This window comes from Pipra filicauda, unplaced genomic scaffold (assembly GCF_003945595.2).
Source record: "Pipra filicauda isolate LSUMZ 115617 unplaced genomic scaffold, ASM394559v2 scaffold327_size997775_pilon, whole genome shotgun sequence".
Lineage (NCBI taxonomy): Eukaryota > Metazoa > Chordata > Aves > Passeriformes > Pipridae > Pipra > Pipra filicauda.
This window is the reverse complement of record NW_024104451.1, coordinates 570,251-584,927: the sequence shown is the minus strand read 5'-3', so window position 1 is coordinate 584,927 and position 14,677 is coordinate 570,251. Positions and strand designations below refer to the sequence as shown.

The window sequence follows — 14,677 nt, the reverse complement described above, 5'->3', positions numbered from 1 at the left end:
CCACATTTACTTACTGCTCACAACCAACCCAACATCCCCACCCTCCTGCATGGCACACCAATGGTGAGCTGCACCTGCAGTTAAACCCGGAGGGATTCAGCCTCAGCTCTCGGACAGGTCGGGCACCTCGACGCTAGGGTGCTACACTAGGTACCTTTAACCAGGACTTGTTCTCCCAGGCTAAAAAAAGAGACTTTCCAGAGCCAGCTCTGGCCGGGAGGTGCCAGCTCTCTGCGCTGCGAAATGTCAGCCTTCAGCTTCGTGCCTCGCCCAGGCAATTCCCTTTTCTTTTTCGGAAGAATCTGAACGCCTCCCCAAAGAAGGGGCCCGTGTTCCCCGCTAGGGAACACACTTAGGGAAGCGCCGCTTCCTTCCCTCCAGCACAGGGAGGGATCTCCTTAAGGGCCCGAAGCATCGGGCTAGGCACCCGGCCCCTGACCCTGTCCCCGACCCTGCACGGCCCCCGCAGGGTCGGGGACAGCGGGCTCGGCGCTCCGGGGCTGGCAGGGGGGCAGAGCCCGGCCCCCCGCGGCCCAGGCGACATGCGGGGGAGGATGGAGCAGCCCCCCGCACCCCTCCCCACCCCGGAGCCGAGCGGGGCGGCAGCGGGACCCCCCCGCGGCGGCCGAGCAGGTCCCACGGAGGGCTGGGACGCGCGTGGGAAGCGGAAGGGGCGGCGGGCCCGGCAAGCGGCGGAGCAGCAGCAGGAGCGAGGGAGGGAGAGGGCGGCACCCCCGCCCGCAGCCATGCAGGGCCCGGCCCGGCCCCCCGCCCGCGCGGTCACTCACATTGCCTGAGGAGCTCCAGACACAAAGCCATGGGAGACACAAAGAGGGGCGGAGGGGACCGGAGAGACGCGGGGGGCGCGGGGCGGGGGCGCTCGGCCCGGCCTGGGTCCCGCGGAGGGGAGGAAGAGGAGGACGAGCCGCGGGCCGGGGCCGCTCCGGCTGCTCGTGCGGCCGCCGCTGGAGGAGGGAGGAGACGCGCGGAGGAGCCGCCGCCGCACTCACCGCGCCCGCCGCTCCGGCCGCGCGCCCGGGCGGGGCCGCGCATTAAACCCCCGCCCCGCCCCCGCCGCGCGGCCCCGCCCCGCGCGGGTCCCCCCGCCCCGCCGGCCCCGCGGGAGCGCGCTCGGCGCACCGGGACCCGCGGCACCCTCGCGTCCCGCTCGCTGCCGACGGGGCGGGGGTGCCGCTGGCCGCTCCCGCACCGGCGCTGCCGCGGGGGAGCCGGGCGTTGCTGAACAAAGCGGGCGCCGCTCCCACCCCACGCGGAAGCTTTGTCTCCTTGTAGCGTTGACATCTTCCCCGGCGCGGCCCCGGCTCCACCCACGCGCGAACGTGGGTTTGGATGAAAGAGCCCCCGTGTCCCCCCCGCTCCAGCCGCTCCTGCCCCCCGCGCCGGGCGCGGGTGGGACCCGCGTGGCCGGTGGGCGTCTACCCACCCGCCACGCACCTGCTGCAGGATCGCCAGGAGGAGTCCTCCGGGGCAAGGGGACACACATGGAAAGGAAACAGCGGGACGGGGAGGTTTTCCTTGAGGGTGTTTTCCCCTGGTACGAGATTTGCTGGTGGAGTTCTGCCCCGATGGGCAAGGGGAGGGGCAGTGGAGCCTCACTGGGTGCGGGTGCTGTGCTTGGAGCTGTGCCTTATGCCTCCCCTTGGGCTGCCTGAGCAGGGCTGATGGGGGATGAGGATGCGGAGGGGAGCGGGGCTGGCACAGCGTGCAGGCTGCGGGAAGAACCTGCCTGGGCAGAGCCACCCCGAGTTGGCACCCTGGGCACAGACGTGCTGGGTGGTGGAGCAGTGTCCAGCTCCATCCCTCCGATCCTGTTCTGAGACACATGGAACTGAGCACCCAGTTCGCCTGGACATGGGGCTGGGGATATCTCTGCAAGACCAGAGCCACGCCATGTAGTGTCTGACTGAGATGGGCAGCTGGTGCCCGCCAGCCCACCATAGTGTGGGCACTGCCCAGCGGCGCTGCCCGCGGGTGCCTGGCCCTGGGCAGGGCTCCTGGCTGTGCGGGGAGCGGTGCTGCCACGTGGCTCCCGCCAGCAGCACGTGCGCCGCCCCGGCTCCTCGCTGCTACCATCACTTCTTGAGTGCTGTGATTTATTGATGACTCGCTGGGTTCCCAGCACTAGGAGAAGGGCTAGTCTGCAGCAAGGAGCAATCAAAGCGCCGTGGGAAACACTACACTGAGCTCACACGCTGAGCCGTCGCCCCCCTCGGCGTTCAGAGACCGAACTGCTGCAGCTTTGCTGCTTCTGCTTTAGGAAGCAGCAGCACAATGGGGTTGAAGGAGGATCTGGTCGCGTCAGCCCTGAGCCTGAGGACCAACAGCCCAGGGCCTCCCCCCTCCGCTGCCTACAGAAGAAAACAAGGAAACTTGTTTTCAGTTCGGGGGCTCCCAGGCAACGAGTGGGGAGCAGCTCAGGATTGAGAGCCACTCATCCACACGGACTGCGAAGCCCTGAGCCAAACTCTTCCTGAATCCTCAGGAATACCCATGTCATGGCTCAGTAGATGGAAAAGGTAATGGAAGAGCATGAAGGAGAGGAAAAGCAATGCCAAACGAGAACTACATACAAAGAAACCCTCATTTGCCTGTGATGTCTGACATCCTGCAAATGCTCCAGGCTGTTTGCATGGCCTCGCTCAACCCCACCCAGCCCAGTTCTCCTGGTACAGACGTGTGTGCCTCAGCTAAGGCCATCGGTCGCTGCTGCCCCAGTGATGGCACAAGCCCTGTGACCACAGGGAGCCGCAGAGAGGGGCTGAGCAACGCCGACAGCAGGGACACAAAGCAGCACCTGAGGCTGTCTGGTGTCAGGGCAGCTCTGTGCTCACTTGGCTCACATGGATGGCCAGTGTGTGGGGGTGGCACCAGGCCCCTCGGCCTGAGGAGAGACCTCAGGTGTCTGCGTACATGGAAAATTGCCCCCCCCCCCAGCTCTCCTCATAGGCAGAGCACTGCACCATGCATGAATTCCTGTTGCTGCCCTTCCAGAGGCCCCAAACAAGCCAAGGCACCCCTTGGTGCTTTGATTTCTTCTCTCCCATGAGGTCAGCACTACTGACTCCCTTTCCTGCTATCAAGGCTGATAAAAGCAACAAGAAGGACTTGGCTTTCTGACCATATCAGCAAAGGGAAATGCTGGCAGCTGCCTTTGTTTCTACTCCTTTGTAGATGGTCCCTGCTGGGAGAAGGCAGGCTTGGCCAGGACCTTGGAGCTATGCTCACCTCCCCTGCATCTGTTTGTGCCAGCACAACATCATGTGTGGCTGCAGCTCCCCCCTTCCTGGGGATCTGGGCGAGTGATATTTCTGTGGACTCAAACCCATTGCAACTGTTTTGGGGTGCCAGATATGTGCCTGCAGCAGGCATTGAGCTTGCTGCCTGTGGAAAAGCTGAAATCTGGCAGCAAAGAGCACCAAGCACAGAAAGACAGGGACGATTTGGGTTTGGGGGTGGAGCTGAGAGCGAGGTTGTAGCCACGGTACAGCTTCCTGGGGGAAAGGGAAAAGGGAGTGCTGGCTGGGCACAGGGCGGTGGTGGAGTTTCCATAATAACAAGGAAAAGATCAGAGGTGAAAAATGAACTGGTAAATGTGGAGAGAAACAGCTGTCATAAATTTCTTTGTGTCACACACACATGAATACACTACAGAACATGTGTACGTGCCCTTTTTTCCTTTGCAATGACAGAGCGTGCAACAGAAATCTCTCCCTGGTGTGTGTGCGTGCACATAGAAACACACACACACACACACACACACACACACACACACTCTCCCTCTAATCCCTTTCCTGCTTGTATGTCAGAGAAAGCTATTTCTGGAACGTGAAATCTAGGTCAAAAAGGAGAAAATCTGAAGGGAATGATAAAAGTCCCTCCCAAAGACCATGTGGGGTCAGCGTGGGCCAGTGTGATTAGTGAAGGGGCTGCAGTGGCTTCATCCCTCAGCCCTGGACGCTCATGCGCAGGTGGAGCAATGGCTCCTGGCCTGGTGTGAGTTCTCTTTGCCTTCACGCCACTGCTTCTTTCCCACACAGAAGAGAAGGCCATGACAGCTGAGAGGAACAAAAATCACCTTCCTACACAGAAACCAAGTTCACTGCGCACAGAGGAGGAGGAGGAAGAGCTACACGACTTTCTCAGAAGCCACATGGCTTTCCCAGAAGCTGTGGAAACTCATTCCACAGTGAGACAACCCTTGGAGATTGGGCCAGCACAATGCCGTGACACCGCACAAGTGTGTGCAGGCACTTTGTCCTTCCTCCACTAAGCACGGCCCCGCTGCCCCTGCAAAAGAGCATCAGTGCCAGGGGACCAGGCTGGCACCTGCCTTCTCCTGGGACAGGGCAGGGTTCCCAGCACAGCCATGGGCCTACGAGCCAGCTCTCCAATTTAGTGATAAAAAGGGAAACAAAAGCAACACAAAGAAGACAGGAAGTAGGTGGGAGGCAGAAGGCAGCTATTCTGTCCCAACCTTAGGAGTATTTCTCCTGGTTAGTGCTCTCATGCCCAGCCTGGGCTTGGCAAAGTTCTGGCATTTGGATGGGCCAGAAGATGCATGCAGCCTTGCCCTCCCTTGAAGAGATCTGGACACAGGATAAGAAGCTGGGAACGTGGGCTTTCTGGGATCAGGCTGCCAAATCCCAGGGCAGGATGCTCTGAGCAAGTGTGCAGTTACCAGATGGCACACTGGGGACTGGGGAGAGCTCAAGCAGGAACTGGCTTGGTGTTAGCTTTCCCTGCTGTCTTTGCTTTGCTCACCTCTGCTTTCCTGTTTTCCCTGGATATCAAATATTCCACTCTGCATTGCAAGTAGTCTATTAAACAAGCAATTCCCACAGCTGCCTCTACTAAGCAGGAGCTGGGGATCCCTTTGTGATGCTCCCGGCCGGCGTGGCTGTCACCACACGCCTGGCAATTAGAGGAATAGGTTCCACTGGGGCTTTTGAATCTCCGGCTGAGCAAGGCACAAAGCTTTGTTTAAGGCTGATCAAGGGCAGCTCATCATCTGTCTCGCTGGCTGTCAAATGGGAGCTAATTGCTTTGTAATCTGCCGGTGACACAGGCATTAATGGGAAGAGCTGTGGCAGAGGTTTGACAGCTGTCAGGGCTCTCCCCTGGCTGTGTTCCCCACACAGACCTCGGGACTGGCCCTCTTCTGAAATGGAGCTTGTTGCCCCTCCTGTACCATCTTGCCCTCAGATGGTGCCTGAATCCTTTTGCTTTAAGATCCAACCCCCACCTACCCTCAAGGAGCGAGAAGCCTGTGTCAGCCCCAGCACTGCTGTTGCTGGTGCCTCTTAAGGATGTGTCCTAACAGAGACAAAAGCCAAAACCCCTGTCTGGGAACTGGGCCCATGGTGGTTCCCATTCCTCTGGGCTGGTGCACAGATTCTGGGTACAGGAGGATGGGATGTAAGCAGGTGAGGGCTCTCAGTTGTTTCACCCCAGAGTCTTGCGTGGAGCCTTGCCATGAGCACCTGCAGGTGACGGTGCATCCACTTCTCTCTGTTGGTCCAGATTGATGCTGCCAAGCTGAGGTACCAACCTGCTGCTTGGGAGGCCCCTCTCCTACACCACTAACCACTTAGATGCACAGATGCAAGGAAAGGGACCTGGGGGTGCTGGTTGACAGCAGCTGAGCACGAGCCAGCATGTGTCCAGGTAAGCGAGAAGGCCAATGACATCCTGGCTTGTACCAGTCCTAGAGTGGCCAGCAGGAGCAGGGCAGTGACCATTCCCCTGCACTGTGGTCATGCCTCCAATCCTGGGCTCACTTTTTCAGGCCCTTCACGGCAAGAAAGACATTGAGGTGCTGGAGCATGTCCAGGGAATGGAACGGAGCTGGGGAAGGGTCTGGAGCACAAGTTGCAGCTAAGGGAGCGGTGAGGGCTCATCCAGGAGAAAAGGAGGCTCAGGGGGAACCTTCTCACTCTCTACAACTCTTTGACAGGAGAGGGGAGACAGGTGGGGTTCAGTCTCTGCTCCCACGGAGGAAGTGACAGGATGACAGGAAATAGCCTCAAGTTGCACCAGGGGAGGTTTAGATTGAATAATAGGGAAAGTTACTTCATGGAAATGGTGGTCAGGCATTGGAACAGGCTGCCCAAGGCAGAGGTGGAGGCACTACCCCCAGAAATGTGGGTCCCTTCCAATTTAGAATATTCTGTGAACTTCCTATGAATTCTGTGAGCGAGTGTTCAAAAAACATGTGGATGAGGCACTCAGGGACATGGTTTAGTGATGGGCTTGGCAGTGCTGTATTAACATCCTGGGGCAAATACTTGCCTTCCTTGCTTCCCACCTGAGTGCTAAGTGCCTGGGGCAGCACTGGGGAGGGCAGAGTGGTCCTGACAGGGAGTGCAGGCAGCTCCCCCAGTCATCCCAGAGGTGCTGGGTGCTCTGGCCATGCGGGAAGGGGAGGGCTCAGCCCGAGGCACAGCCAGCTCTGGCCAGGCATCTGGGAAAGGGCCCCATGCTGGCGCGGAACTGGGAGCAGCCTACTGGGAGAGATGGCCGGGCTGGAGAGAAACCAGCAGAACACGGTTGCCCACAGCCTCACCCTGACCCCGGGGCATGGAGTCAGTCCTGACTAACACTGCAGGGAGAGGCCAGGCTCTTGTCCAGTATAGTAATTCCTAATCAAGAGATGAGATGAATAATCCTGGCCTCCAGCACCCAGTGGGTGTCTGCAGCCAGGGACAACTGCAATGGCTCAGCACAGGGGTGCTGGGCTCTGGGGCTCAGGAAGGCTCGTTAGTGCCTTGAAACTCAGCAGAAGACCTGTTCTTACCCCACTGCCAGAGATGTTAGGGTCTCACTATCTGTCATGATAGAGTCACAGAATGGTTTGGGTTGAAAGGGACCTTAAAGCTCACCCAATTCTAAACCTCTGTCATGGGCAGGGACACTTTCCACTAGACCAAGCCCTGTCCAACCTGGCCTTGAACACTTCCAGGGATGGGGCAGCCACAGCTTCTCTAGGCAACCTGTTCCAGTGCCCCACTAACCTTTGAGTAAAGAACTTTTTCCTAACATTCAATCTAAATCTCTCCTCTTTTAGTTTAAAACCATTTCCCCTTGTCTTATCACTATCTGCCTGTGTAAAAAGTCCCTCTATCTCTTTTTTAATAAGCCCCTTTAGATACTGGAAGGCTGCAACGGAGTCTCCATTGATGGCGAGGGGAAAATAGGAGTTGATTTGTCAGACACCTACATGGCTCCTCTGATTCTGTCATGGGAAAGAAAGCAGTTGGAGTCAGTTCAGACAAGGGATGAACTCCCAGGATCTCACTGTAGACATTTTGAGACTAGTCTCTACGTAGCAGCCCCAGGGCGGGGTGCACTAGGGTGATGCTGTCTGCCTGTCACCTCTGTCACCCTGCCTGCAGGGGAAGGGTCCCGGGCTCAGATCCAGGCTGCCCGGGCTTCTGGGCAGGGTCAGACCTGCCTGTGGCTCTGCTGGGCAAAATCAAAAATCCTGTGGATATGGAAGGGGCAAATTCTCACCATTTATTTTTTTCCCAAGCTCTGATTAGAAAGACTTGTTTCTGGGAGTCCTGCCTGTGCAAGAACCTGCAAAGAAGTTCATGGTGAGCCCCGAAGCCTTGTCACACCTCCACCACTGAGGGATGGAGGCAAACACCTCCTGCCCTCCCTCTTCCCACAGCCCCAATTCCTGCCTCTGGCTGATGGGGCTGCAGAGACTGGATACAAGCAGACCTTGGGGAAGCCAGTGCAATCTCTGATGGAGTTTTGTTCCCAAGAGTTTCAGAGAGAGGTTAAACCTGCCAACAGCAGCCCGGATTGGAGCAACGAGAGATGCATTGTGGTGAGGAGAAGGAGGAGGATGGAAGCTCTTCCTAGTGTAGGGCAGCAGGGCTGCTGCCTGTGCTGCAGGTTCCCTTGCCCTCACAACCCTGGAGGGGTTAGGGCACAGAGGGAGGCCAGTGCTTCTGGGCAAGGTGGGGGTCCCAGAAGGGGGTCCAGCTGCAGCACTCAGGCTCAGGTTTGGCTTGACTGAACAAAGGTATGGAGCTCTCGTGGACCTCTACAGGCTGTGCCAGCCATGCCAGACAGATCCCAGCATGGAGTCATTGAATGGTTTGGGTTGGAAGGGACCTCAAAGATCATTCAGTCACATCCCCCTGCCATGGACGGGGACACCTTCCACCAGACCAGGTTGCTCCAAGCCCTGTCCAACCTGGCCTTGAACACTTCCCAGCATAGGGCAGCTACAGCTTCTCTGGGCAACCTGTGCCAGTGCCTCCCCACCCTCACATTGTGATATTTCTTTCCAGTATCCCATCTAACCCCGCCCTCTGGCAGTGGGAAGTCATTGCCCCTTGCCCGATCCCTCCAGGCCCTTGTCCCAAGTCCCTCTCCAGCTCCCTTGCAGCCCCCTTAGGCACTGGAAGGTGCTCTAAGGTCTCCCTGAAGCCTTCTTTTCTCTGGGCAGAACACCCCCAGCTCTCCCAGCCTGGCTCCAGAACAGAGGTGCTCCAGCCCTTGGAGCATCTCCGTGGCCTTCTCTGGACTTGCTCCAACAGTTCCATGTCCTTCTGATGTTGGGGACCCCAGAGCTGGAGGCAGCCCTGCAGGTGGGGTCTCATGAGAGCAGAGTAGAGGGGGGGGAAGAAGTCCCTCCCTTGACCTGCTGCCGACACTTCTTTTGATGCAGAACCCGGAGCCTGTGTGTCATTCCAGGACCCGCAACCAGCTGTTGGCCACCTTCTCCAGCACAGAGCAAGCCCCCATAAGCCCATAGAAGTCACAGACAGCCATGGCTGGGGATGCAGGAAACTGAGCTCAGTGCCTCGCATGCTCGACAGCTCCCAGGCGGCCAACAGCAGCGTCCTCTGTCCCCTCTCCCCCCCGGCCTCCGCCCCGTCCCCTGGTCCCTCATTGCGACCGGCACTTACTGCTGTTGGTGGGAAGGGTCCTGCTGCCGCTGAGGCTGCCCGTCTGGGGCGGGGAGATGGAGCGGACGGAGCCCGTGTCCTCGTCCTGGGAGCAGCCCGCCTGGATGGCGCGGAGGTAGCTGTGGCTCCGGGATCGGAAGTAGCTGGGCAGAGGCAGGTCCAGCACCTCCGCAGCCGCCGACTCGGCTTCGCTGTAGGTCGGGTCGCAGACCGCCTCGTACTGCTCCCCCAGCTCCGGCTCGGGTGCCTGCACGGGAAGAGGGGCAGCCTCAGTCAGCCCCTGCCTGCGGGCCGCCCTTCTCTTCCCTCCTGCTCCTCGCCCTGCTGCCACTCCTGCGTGGTCCTGCTCGTGGCAGGTGCCGCGGGAGGTGCAGTGGTTGGTGCTGCTGGGGTGCAAGGTGCCCGGGCTCTCTGCTGCAAGAGGGAAGAGGAGGCCCTCCTTGGAGGCGAGAGCGTCCCTGCTTGTGGAGTAGGAGAGACTTACCGCAGCAGTGCCTGTGAAACATCCCCCAGCCCCTGATGGTGAGGCTGAGAGCACGTGAGGCTAAAATCCTAGTCCAGCATCTGCCAGGTCCCCCTGTCCCAGCACAGGTGGGAGACCCCACCAGGGCAGGCAAGCTCCTGATGGGGGGAGATGGGGAGAGAGAAAGGAGGAGGTGTGGGCTGGGGGACAGCCCCCACCCTTGCCCAGGGACAGGCTGCCTGGGCTGGGTCTGGGTGGCACCTCAGAACCCATCCCAGCCTCATCTGCAGTGAGGGCCAGGAGAGGGCTCAGCAGCCAACTGCAGTAGACTGGGCAGGGGCAATTCTGCCACTGCCCCCACCTCCCTCCCCAATGCCCCAGCCCTGCCCATGGCAGTAGCTGGGCAAACTTGGACTTGCAAGAAGCTCAGCCAGATCAAACCAGAGCCAGGCCAGAGCAGACTATTCTGAAATACAGGTGAGAGATGCTAAGACTGGCCCTGTTGCCCACTTCTATCTCTCCTGACCCTTTCTTTCTCCTGACACTCAAGGACATTGATCCTGCCCAGCTTTGGCATCTGAGCTCCATAGCTCAAGAAGTGCATCTGCTTCCCCTCTAAAACTGACGTCCCTAAGCCCCTGCTGGGTCCAGGACCAAGCTCTCCATCTGCCCTGCAGTGCCTGCTGCCTCCTTCTCCTCCTCTTTTCCTCTTCCTCCTGCTGCTGGCCTGGGCATGGGCTGACTCCAGAAGCTGCCTCACACCCCACCGTGGGTGTCCCCACTGACCCGAGAAAGCTCCATGAGGAAGGATGAGGGAAACGCCAGCGGGACAATACCTGCTCTCCATGGGTAAATATCTGAGGGATAAGTGAGGGGGGTCCAAACATCTGGAAGAAAGAGTTGGAGAAGGTTAAAGGCCAAGAACAAGGGAGCCCCTCACACAGACAGTCACTGCACAGGGACTGAGGACAAGGGGAGCGGGTGGCCCGTCCCCTGGGGCCACCAATGCTGACACTTCAGTACAAACTTCAGAGCTCATAAGCTGCCGAGTGAGGTGTCTCACAGGCCCCTCAAACAGTGGCGTGGACACAGCACAGCAAAGCTCCACAGGACATCTCAACCATAGGAGAAGCTGCTGCCACCTTCAGCCTGCTGTATGCACCATATATCCATGTATATACACAGGGGACACTGTAGACACACAGTGCTGGGACACCCCTTGGCACACATGGACAGCTAGGCAAGGTGTGGCTCCCAGTGAGCACCTCTGGGAAGCCCCCAGCATGGCCAGGAGCAGCAATGGGCCTCTGCAGCCCACAGAGCCAGTGTGCTCCATGCGTGTTCCACATCAGGGAAACTGTCCTTCACCCTCATGGGGCTGGACTGGCCACCTCGCTGCTGTCTCTGCTGACCCCGAGCCAGAAGAAGCCACACAAGCTGCACTGCCTTCCCACCACAGCAAAGCTACGGCACACATTTGGCATGCGGACAGACCCCTGAGAGACAATGCACTGCCCGTGGGGAGGAATGCCACCTCCTCCTCCTCTGCTTCTCTAGTCTGCAGAGCACATCCACTTCTGGGCTCTGCCCTGCGTGACCTACCCTGCTCATGCCCAAGATGACCCATCTTGGGAAGAATCCAGGTTCAAAGTGTACCTGAGGGAAGAGGCTTGGCTCTGGGGGATAGTCTGGCCTGTCTGCGCAGTGGGGCTTGGCAGTTTTGGGGTCACCAACTGGCTCTCTTTGGCCACCTTGGTGTGATGGGGGATGCTGACATGCACACCTGGTGAATCCCTGACTGCCAGAGGTCTGCAAGGTGGAGCCGAGTGGGGACAAAACCAAGCAGAGGGGACTTGTCTGTCATAGCAGGGGATACTTCTGTGTGAGAGGACACTTGGGTCTGGCTGGACACACAAGAAAGGTGTTGGAGGTCACACAAAGGTGAGGGCAGGGGTGGAACTGCCTCTGGCACTGACACTAGTGGCTGAACCAGCTCCATCCTGGATCAACAGACATGCAGTTCATAGGAGGTCTCTCAATCCCAACCAGCTGGAGCTGAACTCTCTGGGATTTGGAGGACAGTGGCAGAGTGCATGTGATGGCTGCAGCACCACATCTGAGCAGTTGCTGTGGCAGTTGGCGTGCCCCCAGCATCCCAGTGCCACCAGTCTGTCTCTGAGGTGGCTGCCTGGGCAGCTCCTGCCGTGTCATGGGCTTCTCAGACCATTCAGCTCCAAGACCCTTCTGATGATTCCATGGGGTGCAGCACTCAACTACTCGACTGCAGAACAGAAGCTCTAGAAATGGATAGAGCATAGATCCATTGTCTTCTGCAGAGACCTGGCTTCAGGCATGGACCGACATGCAAAGGACAAGGACACGATGGTCCCGATGCCCTCTGTGCACTGAGACACGCAGCAATTGCTGCTGCTGCACAAGGGACGAGACTGACCACAGGGAACAGGTTTGCCCAGCAATGCCCTGTGCTCCTCCCAAGCTCTCCTCCAAGGGCTCCAGCTGCTCTGGGACAGCAGGAGGTACCAGCCATGGGGCCAGAGGGGCTGGGCTGGGCCAGAGGAGGCCTCAGAGCCCCACACAGCTGGAGGGGAACACTGGCAGGACATACACTGCTCAACCCCCCTCATCCCTGGGTCCCTGGTGCCCACCCCACTGCTGCAACCCCTCCTCGTGCTGCCGCCTGTGGTCACTGCACACAGGCAGGGCAGGCCCGTGTGGGCATGTGTTCCCAGCAGACAAGCATGAACAGAGATGGGGCATGACAGAGGCCCAGGGTGATAGCGGACCCGCTGGGTGAAGCCTGTGGAGCCATTCCTGCCCTGGGACCTTCACCCGCACACTGAAAGGGCTGAGAAAAGCACATGGGACCTCTGCAAAGGCTTGTCCTGGCATGAGTTATCTCGTGGCCTGTGAGGCAGCTGTCTTAGAGCCACCTGAGCCAGGAAGAGCTCCAGAGTAATCCCAAGACCATTGTGTAGGGAGTTAAACCCAGTTTGCACCAACTGCATTCCAGACACTGGGATCAGGGCATGAGTCCACCCTGTGACAAGGGGTTTGCCACCCACTACCGGCACCTCACAGGCATCCTCGGCTTTGCCAATCCCATGGGGTCCAGGAATATCCAAGAGAGACATCCCCAGCTAGCTAGGAGTTCAGCCTCATGAATTAAAAGCACCTTGTTCCTGGGTCCAGTCTGCTGTATGAGGGATGAGGTCCTGAGCTGAGCAGGGTCACTGTCCCTGGTGACCCAGTGCTGCAGTGTCCCAGGCTGGACAGTAGCAGGTGAGGTTGGCCCAGGCTCTGTACCCACCCACTGGGCATGAGGGGTTTGCATCAGGGTTGGACAGACTTGCAGGTGGCTTCTAGGGGGTCACACGGTGGAACCCTGCACCTGGAGCAGCCCTGAGCTTGATCCAGTGCTGTGGAGCACTGCTCTGGGCTACCATACCTGTGGCAGAACAACTTTGGCTGCACCAGCAGTATGAGAGGAGGCAAAGCTGGAGGGAGGAGGTCTAATATGAATCATGATTAAGTAGGTGGCCTTGACACTTTGGTAAAGCTGCCAGGGAACAGCCTGTGCAGTTCCTGGAGTGCAGCCAGTGCCTTGTTTTGAAGGGGGAAGAAGATGATGTTCCCTCTGCCCTGAGCTGGCCTCTCTTGCCGGGCTGTGCTGGCAGAGCCGGTCAGCACTTCAGCACCTCACCTGGTTGATGCAGCTGGACTCATTGACGCTGTCAGAGATCTGGTTGTATTCTTCCTCCCAGGTTGGGAACTTCGGAGGTAGGAGGATCTCAACAGAGTCCAGGCGGTCCAGGCTCCTGCCAGCAGAGAGGGAGGATGTGAGGGGTGACCCCACAGTGGGGGCAGTGCTGGGGCTCTGCTGGAGCAGAGCCAGACCACCCCTGCCCATGGCCAGATCACCCCTGCCCATGGCCCCTCTGTCAGGCACAGGCACTGTGCAGCACGGAGACGATGCCGGGTACCATGTCCACTGCTTGGTCCCTGGAGTAGAAGGAAACGCTTCCTCACCTTGCCAGCCCCTGGAATAGCCTGGCATACAGCTGAAAGGTTGTTGGGTGCAGCAGAAGGAGAGGGGACAAGATTTTGGGTCCCACTGACCCCAGGAATGCACTGCAGGATGCCAGGTTAGTCCAGCTGAACTCCAAGGAGCACATGGGATCTGTGCCAGCCTCCAGAGTCACAGCACTGCCTGGACTGGTGGGAAGGGAGTGAGAGGTGGGATGAGAAATGACTTTTAAATGATGTTTTGTGGATTTCGCAACTGGAAACTTCTGCAAGATATATACATACATATATATATATACACACACATATATCTATATAGATACATAGATATATAGATATATAAAAATTCGTGTAGAGGAACCCAAAAAATTATCTGGAAGAAGTCCAAGGGGAGCCAGCCTGGAATGACAGTGATGCAGTAGCAGGGGGGCAGTATTTCCAGAGCACCTTTGCTGCAGACTCTGGGAGAAAGTCTGTCCCCATGTCCTGGGGCTTGTTGGCAGCCTCTGTGCAGGAGAACAGGGATGTCACTGAGCACGACCCAACGCAGACTTCAGCTATGGTCTCAGCTCAGATCCAGGCACACAGAGGCTAGAGGGATATGGAGGGATGCAGGAGGAAGAGGAGGGATGTGGGAAGGATGGACTCGCCTGTTCATCTCTTCCACCACGAGACCCTGTGTGTAGGGTCCTTGTCACTGACTGGGTGGACACGGTGTAGGACATGGTCAGCGATGCTAACCCGGGAGATCTATGGGGATTTTCCTGTTGGAATTTCCTGGAATGGCCTCTGGTCCTGACAGAGGCCCCCTGTAGTGCTTCTTCCCCCCCATCTGTCACAGCTGTGGGTGCAGGGGTCTATCTGTCACTTGCCTGGGGGACAGCGAAGCTGAGGGCAGGGCAGAGCCCTGTGCAGCATCTGGGCCTCCCACAGCACAGTCTCCATCCTGGGGTGGGATGAGAGAGTGAGCCCTCCCTTCTGCCAGGGAAGATGAAGGAGACACCCAGTCCCTGGGGCCCACTGAGCATCCCAAAGGCCATGTGAAGCCCCAAGCCTTGTGCTCTCCGCTGACTGACAGGTTTCCCTCATGCTGACAATCTGTTGTCTGTGAGCTCACACCGTAAGCCAGCGGTGCCCTGGAGCGGGCAGCATCCCCTCCTTGTGCTACTCCACTGCCCTTCACCCTGCCCTGCCCTTGCAGCCTGCCCGCGGGGAAACTGAGTCACAG

The 14,677-nt window shown here is 58.6% G+C and overlaps 1 protein-coding gene across 6 annotated transcripts in view; it reads right to left on the bottom strand.

Annotated features, from left to right (window-relative positions):
- The window catches only part of DLGAP4 (DLG associated protein 4), a 146,373-nt gene that overhangs the window by 38,211 nt on the left and 93,485 nt on the right, over positions 1-14,677 (bottom strand). For 4 of the 6 annotated variants that reach the window (XM_027740466.2, XM_027740468.2, XM_027740469.2 and 1 more), the window contains 3 exons: positions 13,127-13,241; positions 10,242-10,292; positions 8,943-9,189 (listed from right to left, as the gene is read on the bottom strand). In XM_027740466.2, the coding sequence (XP_027596267.1) occupies positions 8,943-9,189; positions 10,242-10,292; positions 13,127-13,241 (413 nt within the window). Of the gene's footprint in view, positions 1-788; positions 1,009-8,942; positions 9,190-10,241; positions 10,293-13,126; positions 13,242-14,677 lie in introns of those variants that run through there. The other 2 variants (XM_027740467.2, XM_027740472.2) reach the window with 2 other exon arrangements.